Source organism: Polyodon spathula, chromosome 49 (assembly GCF_017654505.1).
Source record: "Polyodon spathula isolate WHYD16114869_AA chromosome 49, ASM1765450v1, whole genome shotgun sequence".
NCBI classification, from domain to species: Eukaryota; Metazoa; Chordata; class Actinopteri; order Acipenseriformes; family Polyodontidae; genus Polyodon; species Polyodon spathula.
This window is the reverse complement of record NC_054582.1, coordinates 1,251,915-1,277,233: the sequence shown is the minus strand read 5'-3', so window position 1 is coordinate 1,277,233 and position 25,319 is coordinate 1,251,915. Positions and strand designations below refer to the sequence as shown.

Genomic DNA, 25,319 nt, shown 5'->3' with positions numbered 1-25,319 from the left:
CAAGGACGTTACTCTACACTTGAGAAGCAGCAGGTCGCTGGTTTTGACCTTGATAGCACTTGAGAGCCTTTTCTTTTTGGGAACAGTCTGTTATCACCAATATTGCTTTGGCATTGTTAAAGGACTGTGCCCTGGCTAAAATTACCTACACTTTTGCTATTATTGAAATGCTGGAAAGAAAACGAACGAACCACCAAAATAGACAAAGGAACAAAGGAAGTCTGCCTACCACCCCTTGCTAATGCTATTCTACCCCACCCTTCCTAAATCGTGAATTTGCTTAGCGATTTCCATGGACCGTTTTTCTCATATGTACTTGCTGTACATTTCTTGACATGCCTTGCAAATGAACGCTCAGGTTTTGTCGTGGTGCGCAGCTGACCACTAGAGTAGTTCATCTCAAGTGCTGGCACTGGCACGGCTCCGACTGCGCATGCAGTTCAAACGGGAAGCTTGCCCTGAAAGATTAGTCGAGGGTCACAAGACCTCTGTCCTGCTGCTAGAAGGAGGCTGCCGCTCTGCTGCTAGCCTGAGGAACCTGTCTGACTGGCACAGAGAGGAGAATGCCAGTGCTGACTGGAAAAGCTACTGCATTATTCAAAATACAAAAGAACAACAATTGGAAGAAACGTTTAAAAAAAAAAAAAAAACCTCTCCCCTTGCCTGTGCAGTGAAGCAGTGTCCACGTTGAGATTCGTCCTGCTTATCTTGTAATTGCACACAGATGTGTCTGTAAGGCTACCGGATGCTATTAAAAATATGATTCTGCCCCCTGTCGAGATGGTGCTGGAAAGCCCATAATCCTAACTTAGCAACACACTACAAATTATCTTATTGTTTCTTCTACAGCCATGTCGACAGTAAAGACTCACTATGTTGGAAGCACTTGCTGAGATTCGGGTCAACTGCTACAAGCAGCTGTTCCCTTGTCCATCACAAACCACACACTCCTGCAAAACAGCTTGCTGTGGGTTACCAGGGCGGGAGAACAGCGTGGGGCTGTAAAGCGCCGTGAATGTGCCCGACTAAAAGCTGGTGAACTCGTACGCCTGTCTCCAATTCCCTGCGCACCCGCTTTACTGTAACTCATTCATTCACACCATGGAAGGCGACCTTTGTATCCAGCTTCGTTATTACCAGGCGGGCAGTTTGATTAACAGAGACATTCTGATAAAATCAAAGATTCACTGCATTAAGTTTCAGTTCAGTTGAATCTCCAGCAAGACATTGCTTAGCTAAAGGAATGATATAGAAGAGACACGCTAGCCCTACTGCACTGGGTGCCCGCTCACTTACTAACTGAGCTGGAGCTCAGCTTATCACAGCTGTGTACAAAACAGACTGAAGCCATGTGCATGATACATGAAACGTGAGATGAAACGTCTCAACCCCAAGGTATTATTCACAAAGGTTCATGTTACATAAAAGCAGGCAAACTTTAAAATTACTAGTTCAATTACTAAGTGTGCTTATAGAATGGGAGAAGTTAAAAAAAAATAATAATAATAATTCATAAATCGTCATCCAAATTACTGCAAACAAAGCACACCCAATCCAACGCTCTCTGCTGTAGGCTTTCCAAAGTGCTGCTCTCTGCATGATGCACTGTACATTCACTGTGTCAGAAGACTGAAAAGGCAGGGTTTCCTACAGCCACAGTCTGCCAAGTCCCTGAGAAGGTGGTTCTCATGCATGCCTGATTAGGCTTCGATTGCTGTGACATCACTGCACTCAAAGTGTTGCAACTAGCTAGCCAGCCAGCCCACAAATACTTGTGGTGGAGGGGCGGGAGGCTCCAGAAGTTCAGTTTGTATCTCCTGCTGGTGAATCTCTGTGCTGCCAATAGGAGGGGTTAGGGGAGGTCCCGAGAAAATACAACTCGACTACGTGCTGCTGCCTGGAACTTTTCATGTAAATCTACGGAAGAAGTGGACCTGCGGTTCAAAAGGGCTTGGAGCTTCGAGGTAGAAGGGATGGACATAGAGCACAGAAGCCTGGCAAACCACGCATTCTACAGCAGTGTGCTTGTGCTGATCTGAGAAGGACCGCCAATGCACCTACACTGATAAAACAAGCAAACAACAAACAACAACTTCATTTGCTACATACTTTTTCTGTATATATTTTTTAATGTTTGTAGAATAAATCTTTTTTTTTTTGGTTTAGCTTTGCCTGCGGCGTCGACAGGCATTGCAAACTACCCATAACTTTGTTTAGTTTTTTTTAAATTTTGTGGCGATTGCTTCTCAAACCGGTGCTGGAGTCTGACAGTGCTTGAGAGTTTCTGACCACCGAACCCGTGTGATTTACACTGCCGGGCCAGAGACACAAGTGAGATGACACATTTTACACAAGCACTACATGCAGTTCAACCCGGGCAATCAGGAATTTAAAAGGGAACCGAAAGGAAGAAATATCTGGTAAGGACAACTAGCCACTTCTTCTTTGTTTTAACAGAAAATCACGTTAGTGTCTCTGTGCACCACTGTTCATTCTGGTATCAGATGCAACGTAATGAATGTTACAATGCATGTGTGTGTGCGTGTATATATGTGTGTGTGTGTGTGTGTGTGTGTGTGTGTGTGTGTGTGTGTGTGTGTGTGTGTGTGTGTGTATAAAGCATGCACTTGCTTACTGGCAACATCAAATACAGTTAAGATCATTGTAATTCTCCACTTAAGAAGACTCCAGTTAGGAAGAGAGTAAAAAAAAGCCAAATTGACAGTTCAGTGCTTGTTCTATGGCTGGCTTTGTTAACGCTAAAGGTAGATACATGAGAGTTCAGAATTACAGCATTGTGGACTGCAATATTGCTGTTCATCATCAGAACTACATTCTATGTACATAAATTCAAAAATAAATAGTTCAGCTGTAAGTAATGAAACCGGTAATCATGTGGATTACGATACAGTAAGGAACAAGATGAATCCTTTATCAGGTAACTGCAGATTGACTCTGTGTAAAGTTTCTTGGTGTATTTTCAGTATGTTTGAGTTTATCAGACCATTCACACTGCCCCCCACCCCCCCCTTCCCTTCCTCACCTCTGTATAAGTGAGCTGCCTGCCACTCTGTAATGAAAGACATGTGGCTGATGATGCCGAGATAGAACCTCATTTGTTTTAGAAAGCTCTGTAGCTATACTGCCAGGCAGGAAAGGAGATTACTGAATGACATCATTAGGGTTACCAGATCTCCACAGTGAAGAAACAGGAGGAGACAATTCACTGAAGCAACTCTGAAACAATTAAAATAGGTACAAAATAATAACAGCCACAATTCAAAAATGAAATATTCAGTGTATATGATTTAAATATAAAATGGCTGCGTCAATCAAAACACAATGGGGACTAAAAAAAATTAATAAAACTAGCCATGGTCCAGGATGATAATTATTAAACACATCATCAGAATTATTAAGCAAGTTCAATCCATAATTTTCTTTAGTGTAATAAATGACTGTGCTGTCAGCTTGTTGAGCGCACTGCTGGTTTTGTACTTAGTAAAATTGTTAAAAATCGTCCCGGTTTTGCTATTTTGCTGAATTCATAAAGTGACAAAAACAAACAAAATGAGGGCTGAACACTGGGACAATCCTGGTTATCCCAGGACGTCTGGTAACTCTGCATCAGGGTGTTCCTGCTTCTTTGTTTACAGAATTCCCTCGTATGCCAAGTCTCCCGGCCAGCTAAGACCCAACTCAATCACGTTTAAAAAAAAAAAGAAAAACCCTGCTGTTTTGCTTAAATCAGTGTAGACTGATTGATTTGTATCAGAGGGGGTTCCCTATATGCCGACAGGCAGGCAGACAGGCAGGAAACTTATCTCTGCGTAGTTCAAATTTTTTTGCTGAAGATAAAATTCAGAATTTACATTTAACTTCAGCGAGCGAGATGCTCCAAAAAAACAGAATCCCAGGGTTTGGACACGGGTGCGAGCATCGCTCACCTCTCTGCGCGCGGTTATTGCTTTTGCACTTAAAAGAAAACGAGTTTAGAATTTGGCTCTGTAAACTGTAATTAAACTGTTCAGCCATAATTGAACATGGTCCTCTGAGACAGATTAAGCGGTTCTGCCGATAGCAGAGAGTAACAAAGGCATGTCCTGTGCATAACAGGGACACGTCAAAGCATCCCATTCAAGAGTCATTTTACATCAAGCCTGGCTAATTTTGGGGTTAAAACTACAAGAAACAAAACAAAACAAAAAAAATAAAAAACATGGGTCTAAAAAAGTTTTGGATGTTAAATATAATAAGCACTAAACCATTTTGAAGCCTGTTTGAAATTACTGGTAATTTTTTATGGCTATTCATGCATAATGATTAATTCCATAGAGTTTAAAATGCATAATAATAATAATAATAATAATAATAATAATAATAATAATAATAATAATAATAGGGTAAAGGTTTGCGGCAGTAATATTCAACACAATCAACACATACTGCACAATGCACACAAAAGCATGGACCTTTAAACCAATAAAAAGTGCCAGCCCAGTAGCCAACAACTGAATGCCTGCATTGATAAAGAGCCAGAACTACTGTAGGTCCAGTGGAGCACAAACTTGTTCCAAGCACAGTGCGTACAAGCGTGCAGTGTGTGCAGGTACAGCCCTTCTCCACAGATAAGAACTGAACAGATCAGCCGCAGCTAGCGGTGAAGGATTTTGTTTGACTTTTTATTTCCCAGTTAATCAAAGTAAAAAGGAAGCAGCGAGTTCCCTGTCAGAGACTGCTGTTTTGTCCATTGCCACCGTCTTTAACGAGGTGGCCGACAATGCGAGGGATTCCCAGTTCATACAAAGGAGGCGAGCTTGTGTAGGCTCTCCAAGACAAAGTGGATGTGCTCCTGCTCCCCACGCTCCAAACACAGGAGAATGCTAGTGCAGGGGCGGCACTAAAAATAAACTTAGTGCTCCTGTCTGTTATGGTTAATATAGTTGAACACATATACTTTGCTGTATTCTTTTGGAGCAATACGTTGTGTGTTTGTCTTCAAGAGACTTGGGAGACACTATCCGCCTGTGTGTCAAAATTGAAACGAATGCCGACATGTGTATAACCAGGCTGCAAGGTTCATTATGGAAAGGGTAAAAGATTAATATCTCATGCCTGCGATCGTTGCAGTTTCCCCTTTACTTACTTACACTTCAGTTCAACTTCAGATAACTACGTAAAACTCAAGAGGAATCTAAAACATCTGAAAGCAAACAATACCGGTTTATGGAAGAATCTCGTTTTAACAGCTCTTTTGGATTTTGCCTAAATACAAGAGCGAAGCCCGTCGGAGAACACCGCAGCACTCGTGCGAGTGTGTCTCTGTGCATCTCAAAGCCCTTCATTTCCACCGGGGTCCCGTGAACACACAAAGTTTAATTACTGCACTTGAGAAAACATAATCAGCACGGACGGATGGCGTCATGCTTGGCCACTGTTGCCGAGCTAAAACAAAAACAAGAGACAAAGAAACAGCCCAAGCTCTCCCCACTAGGTAACTACAGAGCAGCAGTAGCTGCAGTGGGGGAGGAGGAGGAGGAGGGGACTCTGAAACAGTCCAAGCACCCTATTTATCACAATGTGCTAATGTCAGCTACTCTGAGAGGCAGATTGAGTTACTTCAACAACATGGCAGATGGCTCAGGCTGCAAACACTTCTACAAAACTAGCGGTGGCAAAGCTCACACCTTTAAAATCCACAGCGCCTGCCATGCAGCATGCATGCAATGCACTGAGTGAACTATGCAGTATCCCCACCTGATTATAGTGCACGGTTTTTCTTCTATTGTTGAAAGTAGATCTTTGTTCATCCCTCCGGATATAATGACTTGTTATGTTTTACTTAACAAGCTGTGCAAAGGTTTAGTTTGCATGATAAGAGCTAGCGAAGGGTGACACGTGTACACTTGCAAACCCTAGTTCAGCTGCACCAGTGGGGGTTTCTCTTTTCTTCATGTTGCTGTACCTGGAGCTACTCAGCTGCACTCTTTTGTAATAAACAGGATCCCATTTAGGGAGGGTGCAATAGCAAGATTTGGGATAGTTATAGGTATTATTGTTTAGAATGTTACTGGGAGCAGAATTGGTGCTGTTGACAGGAGGGGGAGGGGTTGCAATAAGAATGGCGGCTTTCATCAGGGCTGTATCCCAGGGAGTGCTTATCTCCTGCTTCAAAAGGCATACGTGGTGGTGCTTGCTAATGCATTTTACATGAAGTCAAGCCCCTTCCCAGACCACTGCGATTCGATGCCTGCAGCTAGAAGCCTCTGCCTCAGTGTCAGGAACAGCTCTCTCTAATTTAATGGAAAACGGTTATAGACTGTTGCGTAAAAGAAAAGATGTAAACACATCTCAAGACTGAAAAAAGACAACGACTCCCTTATTAACCCTGACATGCACTCTTACAACTTTTCGCCTTTATTTTTTCTTTTTAAATACTGCACAGAGCTGCGCACTGCAATGCACGGGCATGCTGTTTAACCCTGCCGGATTAGGCTTTTACAAATCGTTGCCATTTTAAAAACAGTTTAAGAGTAGAATGAAAGGCTGAAGTTCCCCAAACATGTGTTTGGATTTGGAAACAAATCACCCACACACGGGATCAGAGTGGGGAAAGCCTGCCAGCACCAGTAAATCAATGCAAACGAGCATCAAACGCTCGCTGCAGACTGAAAGCTTCCTAAATAGAAACTCGCAGCTTGCGTCGCTTCATTGTCTTTCCCTGCCAGTTCTTGGGAGTTTGGAACAAGTTGAGTATTCCATGTTACCGCAACAATGTTGCAGTTTAAAATGAAGACACCAAGCTAACAGCTCAGGTCTTTGCTTGTGGCTACACAGGCTGTAAACTAATGGCAATTCAAATCACAGCGATTCGTTTTGCCTATATTGGAAAAGCTTCTAAAAAGCACATGGAATTATTACCATCCGTAAAACTCAATCTCCTCTGAGCCAGTTCTGCACAGTCTACAGTCCAATCAGCAACCGGGCGAAAACAAAGGTGTCCCATTTCCCATTCATTCCTTTATCTCCCTACACTAACTGAAGCTTCCTGTTTCAACTACGTGTCTACTTCCTTAGATCCAGGTTTGATACTTCATTTGCCTTCAACGCACATGAGGTCACCTCTTCCATCAAAGCAAAAGCACAGTCGCGATTCAGTCCCCATTGAAACCGGTCTGATCTCGGTTTGCGGCAGATGGAGACGAGCCGGACCGGTTTTGATAAAGACAGCAACATGCCGATGGGCTTGCAGGACAGCACAATAAAGCAGTGCCGTGATGTGGGTTAACCTTTGCAGCTGATCCGCGTGTTTCTATCCTCGCGGTCTCTCGTTTAAAAGGGGAGTGTTTTTAAAATGAACGAGGCCCGTGATGCTAGGGAGGAAACAACACCACTCGGCACAACCCCTCCCTTTATCCTTCTCGCTCCTGTATTCGTTGAAATATACGTGGGGATTTTTATTTGTAAACCATGCTTTCTTACGCTTAGAATTTTGCAAGTGGAAATCCCAGCATGCTCAACACCCTTCTAAATGCGCATTAGGACCACACCCATCAGTGCCAGTACAGGTACACAGAAAATGCAAGGACACTACATGCGATGGGTACAGAGAAGAGCAGTAGTGTAAAGCTACATACCATATTCAAAGCACGGAGTCGTGATGGGACTCCAGGCTATGCTGCCTAGATCATTTCTTACAGGCAGACAGGAAGACGGCCTAATGATGTGCAGCTATTTTTAAATATTGCATAGCAGCAGTGTTTACACGGGTGTGTCTGTAAGCAGGATGATTTGTTGTGAAGATCATCATGCCAATCTGGTAGGCTTTTTTTGTTTACGGGTTAGCTGATACTTGAGGGCAAGAAAGGAAACTGATACACAAAGAAAACGACGACAACAAAAATAACGCTCGTTTTTGCACAAATACCGACACTGAAGCGCATTTAATGAAATAACCAGGTTCTTTATACTGGCAGGGCATCCTACGCCCACTTCTGTGCCAGATTCAGTTCAGAGCCACTTGGGAAGAATATAAAGGACTGGACTTGAAAAACAACAAACAAGGCTAGAGAGCTAAGCCTGTTCTTAAAAGGAATAAACCATAACAGAATTCCAGCTAGGAAGCGGGCTATTTCATAAGGCATTACACAGTGAACTTGTTAAGGTGCATGCACCCGTACTGAATCACTCGAAGCTGCCTCACACTATCTGCTCAGTACACCAGGTGGCTCTTGCTTTCCTCCTTAAGAAGCGGTCAAGGGCTTAACGACCGCCCAGAGATTCCAGACTAGACGGCATCCTGGTGCTGTTCTATACGCTGCCTTGGGCTTGCCCTCGCGCTGTGTACAGCTGCCATCCCATCATACGGCATGCCCGATCAGCCTGAACAAAATGCCACGCCTCGTTATACACTGGCATATACAGACACCTCGCTTAACCAAAATATCCAATTATCCAACTAACAAACAGCAGCTAAGAATACTGGCAAATGCAAACAAGGACAAACAGTTAAAAAAACAACTGCATTTTAAAATCATCTTACTATTAATAATAAGGTCCCCTTAATAATGCCTGCTTTACCCTGGAGGTGTTGAATAACGCTGCTCACTGACACAGCTTACAGCCGGTCTCCATTAGGATTCCCGGGGGAGAGTCTGGAGTGTGTTGTTTGATTGCACAGGAGTGGTGTTTTCTTTTCATAAAAGTTCAAATATATCAATGATCCTCGAGGCATTGTTCCTATTAAAACAGTTTGAAACCACTTGGAAACTGTTTGGATGCAGGGAGGTTTATTTTTATTTTTTAATTCTTTCTTTCTTTGTTGCATTTTTTTGTAAAGCCATGTGCTGCAAAGCTTCAAGAGGTTATAAAAAGTTTTGTTTTTTAAATGGGACTTTGTATAAATGCAACGGACTGCAAATACACAGTCAGACTGAGCACCCCAACGTCACAGAGCAGATGGGCTGTGCAAACAGACAACAGAACCGCGCTCCGCTTAAGAAACGAACAACACACAGCCATTTCAAATATTATTTTTTATTAAGGCTAAAACAGTGGGTGTAAAATTAAATTATAATCCTTCCCAAAAAAAAAAAATCTCTTTTGTTCACAAACGGTTTGATTTTATTGATATTGAATTTTTTTTTTTAAATACATCTTGTATTAAGTACTGCAGACAATCTGAAGGAACATTTTACAAACTATTTTTGCCTGTTAAATTAGCACAGGATTTCTTTAATAAAAAAAATAAAAAAAAACAAGGTACTGAGATTCTAATATTCAAGTCAAATGTAACTTCTTGAGAGTAACACTCTCTCACTGTGAAAAGGGCACTGCTTTCCTAAAGGGCTGATTATAAAAACTCCCTGGATGCAAAGGGCTGTGTGGAGAAGCCATTCCATTTCCCATCAGACACCTCATTAAATGATCATATCTGGTTGGGAATGGCTCTCGAAATGTATTTACATGCCAAGAGCTTCTGTTTATAAAGAAGGATTTCTTTGTGGGATTACTTTGATTGTACCCTCCAAGAACACTGAAAATAGATACAGTGCATATTTCATATAATTGTTTAACACGCTGCCCGCTGGAGGAGTTAATAAGTCAACAGGCAAGCAGCCAGTCAGACAAGACAGCATGATCTTAGAGAAGAGTTTGAAACTTTCCGTCTGCACAGACGGGACTGTTTATTTTATCAAGAAGATAGCTTTCAAGCCCAGAAGTAACAGATGAGACTGACTAAGGACACTGATAGATTGCAGAGGTTCATGGAAAACTTGCGGACTTGTGCTTCATACCAGCAATGTTAGCTCATGTTTATGGTCTATCTGATGAAGCAGACTTTATGGTTCAAGATTTATTTTTGTAAGGAAAAGAAAATCACAGATGCACCGGGTAATGAATTCCATCTGACTATGGGTTAGATGCATTCAACTTTTTTGACTTTTGGCAGAGCAGTGTCTAAGGTCAGCACAGGCAGACAGCATGGAACGCAGGAATCTAAAACCCATGCCACAACAGCACGTGATCAGAGGGGTACTTATTGTGGATAGTACGCTATTCTAAAATTGGTAATGCTGGTCTTTAATTCTGGTAATACTGTTAACGTATAAAACTATGTTTTAAACTACTTTGTTCTTACTGATATTGCTTCCAATTGCTTGCCCACGGTCTACTTTAATGATCTACACAGTGCCGGGTGTAAATAACAATGTACACACTGCAAACTCACTCTCACATACTACTGCACATTACAAACCCTCGGCACCTTTGGTCAGCTTGGAGTAGGGACCAACAGGGAATGTTAAAAAAAGAGTGCCCTGCACTGGGACGAAGATCGAATTGGGAGAAGGACTACATTAGAAAGATAGATTACCAATGCCTTATCTTTTCCCTATTAAATGTTATTGCAAGAAAACTGATGATTGCATTCACCTGATGACAAAGAGATGAATGCCAAACCCAGACAGGTGACCACAAGGTTTTCAAGGGCTTTGACAAACCACACTCCTCCAATCTACCAAACTGAAGCGCAACGGGTTTGATCTGTGTCTTCCAGCGGGGCGCCCTAATCATGCTGTGATTGCACACAGAGCCTCACCAAACCAGTAGAAACCACATCAACACACAATATAGATAATGCCAGTCTGGCTCAGGGGGAGCAAGACATTTTAAGTTAAGATCCATCCGACTTGAGAACAGTTCCCTGTGCCAAAGCTTTCACTTTATAACGAGGCAAAATAGTAGAATTAGATGGCTCAGATATTTCAAAGACAGCCCAGGCATTATTGTATTGTAATGGAACAGTGTATAGAGCGAGGTATATCTTGTTATAATGCTTATCTTTTCTTCTATTCTTTACTTTCTGCTTAAAGTGCAAACAAACTAATACAATAGAGGTTTTCCCTAAAAACAAAATGTTGCCGTTAATAGCTTTTTGTTCATTGTGCAGGCTAGCTCAAGAAGAACACAACGCACCCACCTCCATTCCAGTTCACGCCATGAAGGTACCAGTGACGGTCATCCTTTTCCTGCTCTTCGCTGACCTTGCAGCCCTGACTGGCAAAGCCCAGGAGAGCAGTGATGAGAGAATGGAGCCGGAATTTATTTCCACTAACAGGTACAGGAGAGACACAGACTCTCAGCAGGAGAACAAATGCTCTTACACTTTCATTGTGCCGCAGCAGAAAGTTACAGGGGCCATCTGCGTGAACTCCAAAGAGCCGGACGCGATCCTGGAAAACCGGGTGAGCAAGCAGGAGCTGGGGCTGTTGAACAGCGAACTCCTCAAGCAGAAGAGACAGATCGAGACTCTGCAGCAGCTAGTGGAGTTGGATGGGGGCATCGTCAACGAGGTCAAGCTGCTCCGGAAGGAGAGCCGAAACATGAACTCCAGGGTGACCCAGCTGTACATGCAGCTGCTCCACGAGATCATCAGGAAACGGGACAACGCGCTGGAGCTTTCCCAGCTGGAGAACAAGATCCTGAACCAGACCACGGAGATGATGCACCTCACCAACCGATACAAGGACCTGGAGCACAAATACCAGCACCTGGCTTCCTTGGCCAACAACCAATCAGTGCTGATCTCTCAGCTTGAAGAGTACTGCCAGAGAATACCCATCCGACCCATACCTCAACCTCCCCCCTCACAGCCCAAGAACCCCCCACAGCCCAAGAACCCCTACCAGCCCCCCACCTACACCCACATCACCAACCAGATCACCAATGAGATCCAGGGAGACCAGAACCTGAAGGACAGGGACGAAGCGCTGCCACCCCCCCTTCCCACCATGCCAACCATAACTGTCAGCCCGTCAGCTACGAACAAACCCTCCGGTAAGTGGCTCGGCTTCTGTTCCTAAAGCTTGTACCGTGGGCTTCTGTTTCTTTTCTTGGCTGCAGTCTTTTAAGCAGTAACGGGGCGTTTATGGGTTTCAGTTCGTCAGTCTAGTTTCTAAACTGTCGCTAAAAGAGAACCGGACTTAGCATTTGCTTCACCTACACACTGTGCTTACCCAAGTAACTCTCAGGTCTGTTTGTGATAATTGTGCCATCAGCTACAGGGATAGGCAGAAAGTCGCTGTTGTAATAGAATAAATACCATGCTGAAGCTTCTTCCTACCCTACAACAAACTCCTTTGTCACTGCCCTGAAGGTTAGGAAGTTTGATAAATAAAAGCACCATTTCATCTTGCAACAGCCAAGTGCTACAGAGTTCGATGGCAAAGATAAAGCACTGGCCCCAGCTGTCGTGCACACTGCCTTATTCTTTAAATACAGCTGAAAGGAAATGGTTCTGCACCATCTGCCTAGGCTTAACTGGAATTAAACTGCATTGCTGTGCATCAATTACAGCCATGATCAATTCAAACCACAGTGAACTAACTGTGCCAAAATACCATCAGGGGTATGGGCTGCAAGATCATGATTAAAATAAAAAAGTGCGATTCCAGAGCTACGCTTTCATTAAATGCACTGATATTAAGCTGAAGATTGACTTAGGAATAAAAAAAAAAAGAAAAGAACAACATTGAAATGTCCCGGACAGGAAGGTCGGTGGTTTATGGGTAGCATGTATGTGTTTACAGCGCACACATTTCAAGTGTGAGAATAGTTTCTTTTCAACTTTGAAGGCTGTGTGTACTTTCCTTCCACTAAAATACAGCTGGAGAAATGCTGACAGAAAACTTCCAAGAACCTCTGGGAACAACTTGGCCACGCTCCCGTTCAAACACTTGTTCCTTAATATTTAGGCGTGCAAAACTATTTATTAAAGACCTGGAAGAGTTCATCTTCCACCAAAAAAAAAACCCCATCGTTAAATCGTTATCCGCGGAAGCAGCGTTTTTTTTTTTTTTTTTTTTTTTTTAATCCGTTAAGGATCTTGCTTTGTAAATTCAGAAGCTGGCTTTTCTTTTTATTGTTTTATTGTGTCTAATGGAATGCATCCCAGACAATAATATACTAACCATTCTGTCTAATAGTAACCTTGTCAAACAGTGACAGGCCCCCCCCTCCTCACCAGCGGACAAGCGATCCAATCCAAAACCAACATTGCAGTCGACACTTGCCAGTGCGTATGGTGAATGCTGGCAGGCTCTCAGTGGGAATGAAGATCATACGGTCAGAGAAACGGCACCCAGCGTGAAGGGTGGAGTTGAGATGCGTTGCCAAGGCAATATGGGGGGGTTTGGGTTTGCTATTCTGGCGCTTTGGTTAAATACATTGCATGTTTTTCAAAACACTAAATGTGTGTTCAGTCTTATGAGGAAATACATTTAAGGAAAGCTCTAACTATGCCAGACAATATGGAACATGTTTAGTCTGGTCAGGGGTGTAGAAAGGGGGGGGGGGGTTGGTTTGGGGGCTAATTGAAATATTACAAAAAGTACCACATCTGCTAGAATGAGGTCATAAAGCATGTCTGCAGGCACCGTAGCCCCCATCACTCTAGGTTATATGAAACTGAACAGAGAGAGGAGGACGGGGGTGTGGGGGGAGGATTCCTGTTCAAAACACAGCCCCCCCCCCCCCGAACTCCAGCTTGACATGCAACAAAGACAGAGATGCAGAAAGACAGTGATGTCATTTGTTCCAGCAAAAACAGCAGTTTTAAATCTGCCAGCAGGTCCTCGACAGACAGCGCTTTATCAAGCCCTCTGTAACACTGTCTGAACTCAACAAGCATTCCAGAGCAGGGGTAGGGGTCAGGGTGAGGTGGTTTGGGTTCTCTTCTTTATCTTTCACTGACTCTGCAGTCTGTCTCCCCTCTCCCTTCTTCCTCTCTCCCTTCTCCACACCAAAATAACTGAGACAGCCACACAAACGCTTTCCAGTTTTAACAAAGCAGGCTGCTGTTATCTGGTAGCTTGGAGTGTCCTTTTGATAGGTTTTAATGCAGCGAATAGGAAGAGCAAAACATCCACCAATTTATATGCAGACTTCCCCTAACGACCTACTGGGTAAACAAATGCCCAAATAAACCAATAACGAAATGTTTTATTGCTCGCCTCAAGCCTGTTCCTCAACAACGTTCTTAGATCCCAAGTACCCAAGACTGTGTGAGACTAGCAGTATCTCCAAACCTAGTTTCTTCAATCTAAGAAAGGTTTTGAATCCCCTTATTTAACAAATTAAGTCCAAAAACACAATCAAAAGTAATACGTTCTGCATTAACCAAACCGCCATTGGTACCGTTTCAAAAACTACTAAGCAATGCTTGTGTCCTAAAATCCAGGGTGATTCACCTTTAGCATCTAAATAAGCCAGTTGTGTACAGCAGATACAGTCAGGGATGGCAAACCGATATTCAGTTGGGGACTTCCCACCCGTTAATGTTGCAGAAGCTTAAATACTAGACAAGAAAACTAGGGAGCCCGATGGTAGCGAAAGCAGCAGCTGCTCTTCATAATGCTGGCCGCTGGCCGCACGACATCCTTCAGGTTGAGACAGTCCAGCGAGGCAGTGCAGCTCACAGCCACACTTCACTGCTGATCCCTCTGCAGCAGAGGAAGGCTGTTCCCGTTCCTGCTCCTAGACAGCTCTGCATGGGAAGCTGAGCAAACAAACCATGGAGGTGCATTCACAGGCTCTCAGACTTCACGGCCTCCAGAGACTTCACTCCTGACCGCGGTGTGTCATTAGCGGTTAGTAAACAGCTACACGGCTCCCTGTTAAATGCTGACTGGCACTGGCAGAGACTGGCCAGGGCATACCCCACACTCATGCTGTTTCCTATAAGCAGCGCATGCAAGAAAGTGAAAGACCCTTTACCCAAGGGTCTCAAGTGGTTTCTTTATATGCTGTTCCCTAAGGCGGCTATTGCAAATGATTTGTGGTACCGCCATCTCAAATTTCTTTGTATCAGATTATATATTTGACAATGTATTATAAAAAATAAATAGTACAGCGTGCTGCAAAAATACAAGCTGATTTTTCACATTAAGCTAGTATCGTAAACCCCAGTCCCCTTCCATATATATTCAGCTGCTCCAAGATCGTGGAAGACCTCACAGCAGTCTGACACTAATCATGTGAAGAACAATGCCAGGTCTGCTTTAAGACCACGGCCAAATGCCAGCAACAAACTGGGGTCAATTCAAACTGCTTGTCAAATACATCACTGCCATCCCCCTCTCTATATATCAGACACCAAAAGGAGCCGGTCAGGTCTGCAGACATTCTTCCTGCTTACACATACGGACAATCAAGGCATCACAAGCTGTGTGCAGTAGGTGGTGGCTCGGATTCCTGGGACTGGCGCAAGCTGCTGCGTCCGACTCCTCTCCCTCCCAGCCACTCTTCAGAGGTGACGCTGTTAGATCTTTTTCACACGGCAGCTTTTTGATTCAACCCTCTTCCCCCTTCACACTTTAGTAAGCAAATGCTTTTAACGAGTCATTAACTTTCACACTTCCAACGACGTCAGCCCTCCCTGCATATCGGTATTCAAATTAATAACATACCCCATCCCTAACCAAGGCATACAGAAGCTGCTACTGGTCTGACAGCTCTTGTTTTTTGGGGGAGGAGAGAAGGGGGGGTGCAAAGACCCCACAGTACAGTTCTGAACACCACAGTTCACACCGTGTCAAGTGTGACCCGCAGCATTGGCACATGTTCCTGCTACATTTTATACCCGGCTCTATAATAAAGAAGACGTGTCGATGCCTGCACTTGCCAGCCAGGACTTTCCGACGTTCTGCTCATTCTTTTCATGTGGGTTTTGGCAAAGACCATGGAAAAAAGTACGGTGAAGAGAGAACAGAGCTTCTTCATGCAAATTCTGTAGGATGTCATTCTTAACTTAACAGATCAGAGGGGAAAACATTAAGAAACTAAGCCAGATTTACCTTAGAATTCTGATTGAGTATTTTTTTCCCCCGCCCCCAGTGTTAAGGGGGCGCTAGTTGAAACGTCTGTTAACTTTCTTACAGCAGGGTCTTACTGTTCTGTATGATCCTGAGCCTTAGTGTGCTTTCATTTCAAAAGGGCTGTGTGTTTTTGATACAGTTAGGCAAATGTGTAACTTGAACATATCCACTTAACACTTTACCCATTAAACCCATTCATTAACATTATTTATGAATAAGGTCATATGTACAGTTACCTGCTGGTATAAGAGTGTGTTCTCTTTTCGCACTTTGGGTGACAGCTCGTGCCCATGTACACCATCCTGGACACAGGATCGATGGCACACATTAAGTCTCATGAGAGCCACAGCATCTCTCTGCACTTGGTTTAAACCCAGCTTCGTCTGGTGATGAATTCTCCACAAATCTTGTTACTGCAGTTGCCTTCCGCTACAATCGGAGCTCTTCAGCACTGCTGCCCCTGTTAATCTTGGCTCGGCATCTAGATATCATTCCCCATCCAGAACGGGAGCCAAAGACAACTCTGGCCATGCTGTTAGGAGTTTTCCATGAGAAGGCAAACCCTGTGGAGTTGTGGATCTTAAATTCTGGCTTCTTAACTAAATCTGATATCCCCTTCATGGATTTTGATATTCCCACCATGGCCCCGAGGGGAGGACAGCACAGACTAGGCACTTCATCAAAAATCATTTGAACATTTCCTGCTCATAGACAGGGTGTAAATTCATGCGTCAGGGTGCAGACCGAAATTATAAATAACTTTGAGTCTAGAAAAACCGAATAAACACGTGCTTCTACCTTTTGCGGTTTGACAAATCGCCGGGGTACACAGCACCTGCTGAGGAGCTCTCACTACAAAGCGGTGAAAAATAACCAGAACGTAATTCCTCCGCTAAAAAATGACTACTGCTCGCAACAAATGCACAGCAAGTCTTTGTCTACATCCCAAATCTAGGACCAGGCATTACCCTAATCACTTGACTACCTGAACTTCCAGGTCGATTGATCGTTTGAAGTTGTTCAAATGATGCAGGAATAAACAAACAGTTCCCTTTTTTTATTTTTTTACTGCAACTCCAACACACACACACAAGTTCTCAACAATCAAACACACACGCACGTACAAGTTCTTAACAATCCTGTTGTCAATCTCCCCCTAGGGCCATGGAAGGACTGTTTACAGGCACTGGAGGACGGCCACGACACCAGCGGCATGTACCTGGTGAAGCCAGAGAACGCAAACAGGCTCATGCAGGTGTGGTGTGACCAGAGACACGACCCGGGCGGCTGGATTGTCATCCAGAGGAGACTGGATGGGGCCGTCAACTTCTTCAGGAACTGGGAGACTTACAAAGTAATCAAACTCCACTGTAAAAAAAAAAAAAAAAAAAAACACAACTTGATTCAAATACCACAGGCATCCTTTGAACGCTATATTGATCCTGTTGTCTCATCCAGGGGTGATTTAAGGGTGTTTGTACTTTAGGCTAGGTCGTTTTCCTCTCTTCATCTGTTGGGTTAGACCCTAAAATAATTCCTTTTCACTAGTCGGGTTCAAAACCGTTGTGCTCCTCATAGCACAGGGTCAAGACAGGCAACGTTTCATCGTAGAGGGCTGAAATCTCGATCTAGTGCCACCCACTGCACAGGCTCAATCAGACCCATGTGTCACTAGCATAAATGCAGCCACCTGTAGAAAAACTAGTATCCACTTTAGCAAATACTTCTGTTGTGCAGGACTGTAAAAGCATGACACATTTTTAGGAAAGAGATTATATATATATATATATTTATGCAAGTCGTTCCCTCCCCACTCTGTTCCATCACAGCAAGGGTTCGGGAACATCGATGGAGAGTACTGGTTGGGTCTGGAGAACATTTACTGGCTGACGAACCAGGGCAACTACAAGCTGCTTGTCACGCTGGAGGACTGGTCCGGGCGCAAGGTCTTCGCTGAGTACGCCAGCTTCAGGCTGGAGCCGGAGTCCGAGCACTACAAGCTGCGGCTGGGGCGCTACCATGGCAACGCCGGAGACTCCTTCACCTGGCACAACGGGAAGCAGTTCACAACGCTGGACCGGGACCACGACGTGTACACTGGTAAGTGCAAGCTGTTTTAAAAGAGCGACAATGGACCTCACTGCCGACTAAAGTTACAGAGTCGCTAGCATGATTTTTTTGTCTGTTCTGCAGCAACACTGTGTGTCGAATTTAGCAGCGGTATAAATGTTTAGGTTTTACTGAGTGGCAGGAGAAGCACAAGCATGTATTTCTAAGTCAGGAAATTTGATTAAGCACACACACACACACACACACACATATTTTATTAATGTAGCACACTGGAGCAGTATAGTAACCAGCGCCTCTGTTTGTTTCCAGGTAACTGTGCTCATTACCAGAAGGGGGGCTGGTGGTACAATGCCTGCGCTCATTCCAACCTGAACGGAGTATGGTACCGCGGGGGGCACTATCGCAGCCGTTACCAGGACGGGGTTTACTGGGCAGAGTTCAGAGGAGGGTCTTACTCGCTGAAGAAAGTCACCATGATGATCCGACCCAACCCGAACACCTTCCACTAAAACAAACCAAAAAAAAAAGGAAGGACTTTTTCATTTTTTTTTTTTTTTTTTAATGTTTGTTCATTTGCCACCAGCCAAAAAAAGTGCAATTCTTGTATTTTTGTATATTGTCTCTATATTATAAAACTGATTAGTTTCTACTGGTTTACATGCCAGTCAAGTGCAATTGTTGGCAGAGGTTGAAAAAAAAAAAAAGAAGGACAACTTACTGGTTTAATTTAATTTCCCAGAACAAAACCTGGTGTGTTAAACTGCTGGTCTCTTAGCAGTTCAGCAGCATTCCCATTAAAAAATAAACAGGAGAGCGCTGGGGAAGCTTCTGAGCAGCTCCACCACTGGGTGCTACTGGTAAACTGAGGAAACCATTTGAAACCAGTTCTGCCTTCCTACTCAACTCTGCTGAATGTTTCACTGGGGGGGGGGGGGGGGGGGTATGACATGTACAGCTAATTACTTGTATTTTGCTTAAAAAACTAAATAAACTGAAAGGTGCTTTTACCCTTATTCAGTTGTTCAGCAAGCCCCTGGCTTCATTCATTTACCCACTTAAAGTGTGTGAGTTTAAGACCGTAGTGCTTTACTGACAGCAGTTCACATCACTAAGCAACAGCAAGACAAAAACAACAGAATGAAGAAAAAAAAAACTGTTTACTCCTTATTAGAACAACAGACATGAGCCATACTACTCATCTTACGCTACAGAGCTGTATAATAATGCTTCATAGATATTATTTGGAAGAAAAATAAATTACGACACAGGAAGCTATGTCCGGTGACTCCGTGGAAACCTTTTGTAAAAAGCTAGTGTGATTTTGCTTACGGCCAGCTGTAATCCTGCCAACGTTAATACTAGGATTACTGTGGGATGTTTAGACTTTATTTATTGGGTATGGCAGACATTCTTTTTTATTGTTATTGTTATTATTAATTTACGGAGATGAACCAGACAAGCTAGAAGGCACAATTCGTCAACATTAACTCATACTCTTGAATCGTTAACCACGCAATTACTGCAGGACAGCAGGAGTCCGCTGCAGTACCAGAAGAGGAAATCCATACACTGAGGTTAATTAGGCTGCACACTGAATCGTTCTTATTCAGCAGCGCACGCAGTGGATCACTAAGGTCTTGCTGTATTGTTTATTTCTTTTAACCAATATTACGTAGCAGCCACCTGTCATTCATCAACGGCACGGTACTGTACTGCTTTACAAAAAACGCACACGAAAGTGCAAGGCTTCTATGCAAGGCAACACTGCACAGAATCAAGTGCAGTATCGATGTGCATGTTTAAAAAAAGTGCTGGCTGACTGAAAAACTGCACACAAGAGGAACGTGCATGGCCTGACCCTGTACCTGTAACACTGCTTCCCCTGATCAGGGGTGCCAGAAAGTGTCTTGAGGAATGTTAATCCACTCAGTCATTAATACTTCAAGCAAACAATGCAGAGAGGCAGGCAGTGTGCAAATTCATCCAAAAAGCATGCATTCTGCGGACTGATTCTGCGGATTGTGGAGGCAATGGATGATGCACTGAAGCCTCCGTCACGCTCCGGCAAACTACGGTACTTCCAGAGCTACGCTACCCAGTCGGGCCGGAAAGGCAGCCAGGCGCTGCACGTTCCTGCACTGTCTCCCTCTATGTCTGTAAATGTGTGTTTTGTAAAGCCGGTATTTTAAGTAACGTTGAATGTCAGCGCGTAAGCCTCAAAATCAGGGTCACCTGCACTTAATGAATGACTTTTCAACTGACTTGCTCACATTTTGCAGTTGTACTATTGCAGTTCTCGTTCTGTTCTGTTCTGTGAGCTGCACAGCGTGGCTAATACTTGACTTATGTTAAGCAAATGCTTTTGGAAAACAGATCTTTTGTAATCACATTTGTCCAAGCAATTAGCTGCCTTACACATCTGGGATGAGCAGGACTGTACTGTATGTGTACTGTATTAATGATAATGTGTGTCTTTTCTGTACATAAAAAAGTAATCTCAAAGTATTTTTGTATTATATCAAACGCTCATATTTTGCTAGCCTGTTGCAATAAACTTACCGTGTACAGCTTTTACAATCTTCTTCTGTGTTTCATTTTTTACATCACTGTTTCATCCACATTAGAAGTAATGGGCTGGTGGGGAGAGTTTGATAACCACTTGCAACAGTTTTGAACCTCTTTAAAATCAGAGAGATGCTGTTACATCAGACAAAATAAGCCTCTACTAACCTCTACTAGCCATTTCCAGACATCAATTCTAATAATAATTCTCCTCCTACTAATAATAATACAAATATAATAAGTGATTTTATTTTCTTCATGCATACAAAGCTACACAGAGAAATAACTCTGGTTGTACTGACCCGAGACATTATGTCTGTATACAAGATCAGTTCTAAAAAAAATAAAACATCACAAAATATTAGAAGGGTGGAAAAGGTAACATTTAAAAAGACAATGGAAAACAGTGCCAGGTCAACCCAGAACTTAATTAAACAACTGAGTTTGTAATCCTAATAAAAGCTGTTAATAGCTTCAGATCTGCTGTGCTATTGCACATCACAGTGTCTTACCAGTAATAAAGGAAGGAAACAGCTTGAAGGGTTTATCAGATAGGGTGGATGCAGCGAACGCGACAGGAACATTACTCAGACTGAATTACAAGAATAAGGAAGCCTTATCTAACAAGAATCTTGGAAACTGGAAGCTACAAAGACCAAATGCTAACGAGTATAGATGTCACACTGCTGAAATATGAAAACTCAATGCACTTTGAAGCACCCAAACGCACATGAAACCACAAAACCAAACTGAGCAGCACAGACCAGTAAATTAATTAAATATACCTCTATTACATGACGACACATATATGAACCCAACATAAGACTCCTCTGTCTTCTAGTTCTGTCTTCTGACTAACGAAGGCATGAATTTGTTACAGGGTCCACCGTGCAAGATTTCAGCGTGGAGATGCGTGGTGCAGTCAGGGATGGAAACAGGACTCCTACTGCATCAGATCAATTTCACACACACACACACACACACACACACACACACACACACACACACACACACGTTTTAGAGTAGGGTTCTCTATATAATACATATGTTTCCATGCACTGAAACATAACAGATACACTGATGAGTGAGCAGGTGATTACAATGTAATTATTCCCAGTGTGTCAGACTCTTACTCAGCCTTACTGAACAACTGTTTCTGATGTTAGCCACTCTATTAAACACAGAGCTGTGCTGGGAAATGGACTGTGACACTGTTAGGCTACAGACATGTCTGGGTCTTAACTTTAACAATCCCCCCTCCACACTATATTTCCTGCAGACTAGTCATTCTTTTATTGTTTTGTACTGATTTCAGTGGAAAAAATGACAAAAATGATGATGTATTCTTTTTTTTTTTTTTTTTTTTTTACTTAATGTAGTTTTGGCATTCCAGAATGTAGAATAACATAAAACACAAGAAGAAAGGGAATTATTTAAATTGCTGGAAACCAGTAGCTAAATGGGACCAGCTGGTTTGGAGGCTGTGGGGAAGAGGGCGTGGGTCATGTGAAAGACACCCAAGTCAATTACACACAATAAAAAAGTTTTCCTACAGACAGAAAAAACTACAGTCAGATGATACTCTTAGAATACACAGAATATCACAGCCTTATTAACTTTTAAAAAGTCCTTAGCTGTTCAGTAACAACACAGGAAACCTATGTGAAGAACCTTAACTGAGTGTTTAAAAAGGGAATATGAAACGAAAAACAATGAACGCCAGCGACTTCCCTCCATCGCGAAAAGATGATTCCCAGAAGTTTTGGGGGGTCACTCACGTGAGTGAGGTTATTTTTTTTTTTTTTCTTAAATCAAAAGACAAAGGTCTCGGACCAATTTACTGTGTCAAAAGGTCCTCTCCACCCCACTAGCGCCAACAGATCTACAAGCCTGACAGCTACACAGGCGAATGAGAGAGGTGACGACCCCAGCATTCCGAGCTGTCACGCAGCGCAGGGCAACATAAATTCAGTGCACCTCTTTCTCATCAGACACGCAGACATGAACCAGAGTCTGTTTACTCACTGTGGGATGTGTGCTTTTATTTCAGTTTAGGGAATTGCAGCTTGCCTTCATAAATCACAACTTATACACACACACACGCACGCACGCACGCACGCACGCACCTCACCCACACACACACACCTCACCCACACACACACACACCCCCACACACACGTGGATGGCATGCACGATGGAACATGCTGCTTTCCTGACACTGTTGCCACGGTCTCTGCTAGAGCCAGTGGATAGTTTTGTGTGACCGTGTGGTCTGCATACAGTACAGTTAGTATATTCAGGTATGTTTAACCTTCAGTGCCGATAACAAAGATCTCCTCATTAGCCACTGTGCTGCAGCCCATTTGCCAGATGTGCTCAAGGGCCCAATGCATCTTTCAACTCTCTGACAGAACAGAAATTCAGTTTGACAGGAGCTTTGTAACAACGGGATAGATTTCCTCCCAGGCTTCGCTGTGGAAAGCTGTACATTTTCTAGAAGGAAACCCTGTCCTATAGAAATGTAGGCGCCTCATTTTTTTCTCAGCAGCTGTTTTACATTTACACTTAATACTTTTGGTGTATGGAGCTAACTGCTGATGCAAAAGCTCAGGACTGTGTTTGCATTAAAACATAAGTCAATCAAAAAATAAAAAAAAAACAATATCCCAGCACTATGTCCCTCTTATTGAATTGATCAATTGCTACTTTTAACATTGCACTATAAGATGCGCCTATCCACCCAGCCAGAGTCATCTTCCATGATCACCACAATGATTGGGATGATCTGGAACAATGCATTCGTCATCATGGTCTCCTCTCTGCCCCATCTGTGTACAATATTAATGACTGCATGGATTACCTCCCCACAATTCACCGTCTGGCACCTTGTGGAGTCTATGCTGCCTCATGTCAAGGGTGTACAATGATGGACAAAGGTATCATGGTTTGCCAATGCTCTTTGCTCTGATCAGAAGCACTTAACAGCCTAGAAGCTTCTGATATCATGAATATATACAAATTGATTTTCAATAAAAGCCAATGAAGAGAGATATACGACCGACAAATACTCCTTCAGTACTCCTATCCTATGGTAAGCTGAGCTGTACTGTAATATTTTTCCCAGACCAAGTGTGAACGACAGACCTTTCCGAGCCAACAAGTATCACTACTTCAACCTCACTTCTCCACCTCTCACTACATTCCCCCATCTCTCCACTTTGTGGGGTGTGTGCAGCAATCAATGATTTCTTTACTCCTGTGAGTGGGTCAACCATCATGAAGTGTAGGCCAACAACCAAAAACCACATACCTAATTATATTTGATAAAGAGCAACCCTTTGCTTTTAATTCTCCTGCAGGCCAAGCTGTCTCGCTCACCTAGATAGGGGATGGTTGGGGCCATCCTCAAGGTGCTGATGTACTCTCTCATGCGGCTGTAGTTCTCCTCTTTGGACAACAGGTAGTCCAGCTTGTCGAAGGTGGCCTTGTCCTTGCGATTAATAAGCTGCAATAAATGAGAAATAACTGAGAAATAAATGACAACTTGGTTTGGGAAGCACGAGAAACACATTGGAGCTGGTTTTCAGTGGCAACTACAGGGACGACATACTGGGGGGAAAACACACACACACACACACACACACACACACACACACACACACACACACACACACACACACACACACACACACACACACACACACACACACACACACACACACACACACACACACACACACACACACACACACACACACACACACACACAAAGGGTTTTGCACGCCTGAGTTGGAGACTGCTACTGCTCGGATGAGACTAATGAAGCTGATGGTAAATAAGTGAATGGCTTTATTGATTATTCAAAGCGGTGCCTTTGAACAGGAATGAATAGAACCATCAGATTCCGACAGGTCCAAGTCTTTTTATTTTTTTAACGGATTTCAGCTTTAGCACGCTTAAATCATTCTCTCAAAATGTAAGGTCGGCAGACCAAAGAGCAACATCTCCTTCTGATGCAGTTATTTTTACACTGAAGTAAAAAGAATGAACTAAATAAACCTCTCCTCACTGGTCCGTCTAATTAGGAGACACAGGCGTTACCGCAAGTAAAAATCCTCTCAATGTGTCTGCTAACGCTTGCTGGCTCAGAAAACAGTCATTAGCTAAAGAGTTCCCTCGTTTCACACTTTCTCACAAAACTGCCAAATAATAATGAAGGTGGCCTTGTATAAACGAATTTCTCATAAACGAATCAGAAATGGATCCGTTTTCTTTCTGGGGTGTTTAATAATATAAAATACAGCAGACCTGTAATAACCCTTCATCAGATACTTCAAATGTTTAACATTTAGACATGCTAGTACTGTAGGATTTGCTACTGACATATAATTGTGGGTTATTTTTATGTAACAGGTAATGCATTTCAGTGCTTATGTTATGTTCTGTACTTCAGTTAACTTGTGCTGACAGCACACCGGCTTTGGGGGGAAAAACCTTGAAGCATTTTTAAAAGCCGCATGACATTGGATAAGCACGGAAATGTAATTTTAATCAGTAATTTCAGACTGGGACGAAAACTGGTCCCGTGCCAGGCATTTAGAAATGATTCAGTATATTCCCCTTAAACCTTAGCTGGTTCTGAATTACCCCGAGTCATTTTGTAACTATCACATCTTAAAAAGCTGCTTTTTAAACAAGTGAGAAATGATTTAGATAAATGTTTTGCTTCAATTAATGATGGGTAATGGTGTAATTGCACTGTTAAACTGAACCAGTTGTATTAAGTCACTGAAAACATCTGCAGGTCATAAG

The 25,319-nt window shown here is 43.1% G+C and overlaps 2 protein-coding genes across 18 annotated transcripts in view; one reads left to right on the top strand and one right to left on the bottom strand.

Moving 5' to 3' along the window:
• ralgps1 (Ral GEF with PH domain and SH3 binding motif 1) overlaps positions 1 to 25,319 on the bottom strand; it is a 115,844-nt gene that overhangs the window by 45,457 nt on the left and 45,068 nt on the right. For all 17 annotated transcript variants that reach the window (XR_005948238.1, XR_005948237.1, XM_041238475.1 and 14 more), the window contains one exon: positions 23,886 to 24,012. Coding sequence is in view for 15 of the 17 variants with exons in the window: in XM_041238475.1 (XP_041094409.1) it covers positions 23,886 to 24,012 (127 nt within the window). In the remaining 2 variants the exon portion in view is untranslated. The remainder of the gene's footprint in view (positions 1 to 23,885; positions 24,013 to 25,319) is intronic.
• On the top strand, positions 1,805 to 20,527 carry angptl2b (angiopoietin-like 2b). Its single transcript, XM_041238491.1, has 5 exons — positions 1,805 to 2,420; positions 10,952 to 11,838; positions 17,036 to 17,229; positions 17,705 to 17,975; positions 18,255 to 20,527. The coding sequence occupies exons 1-5, from the start codon at positions 2,362 to 2,364 to the stop codon at positions 18,452 to 18,454; spliced, it is 1,611 nt and encodes a 536-aa protein (XP_041094425.1). The 5' UTR covers positions 1,805 to 2,361; the 3' UTR covers positions 18,455 to 20,527.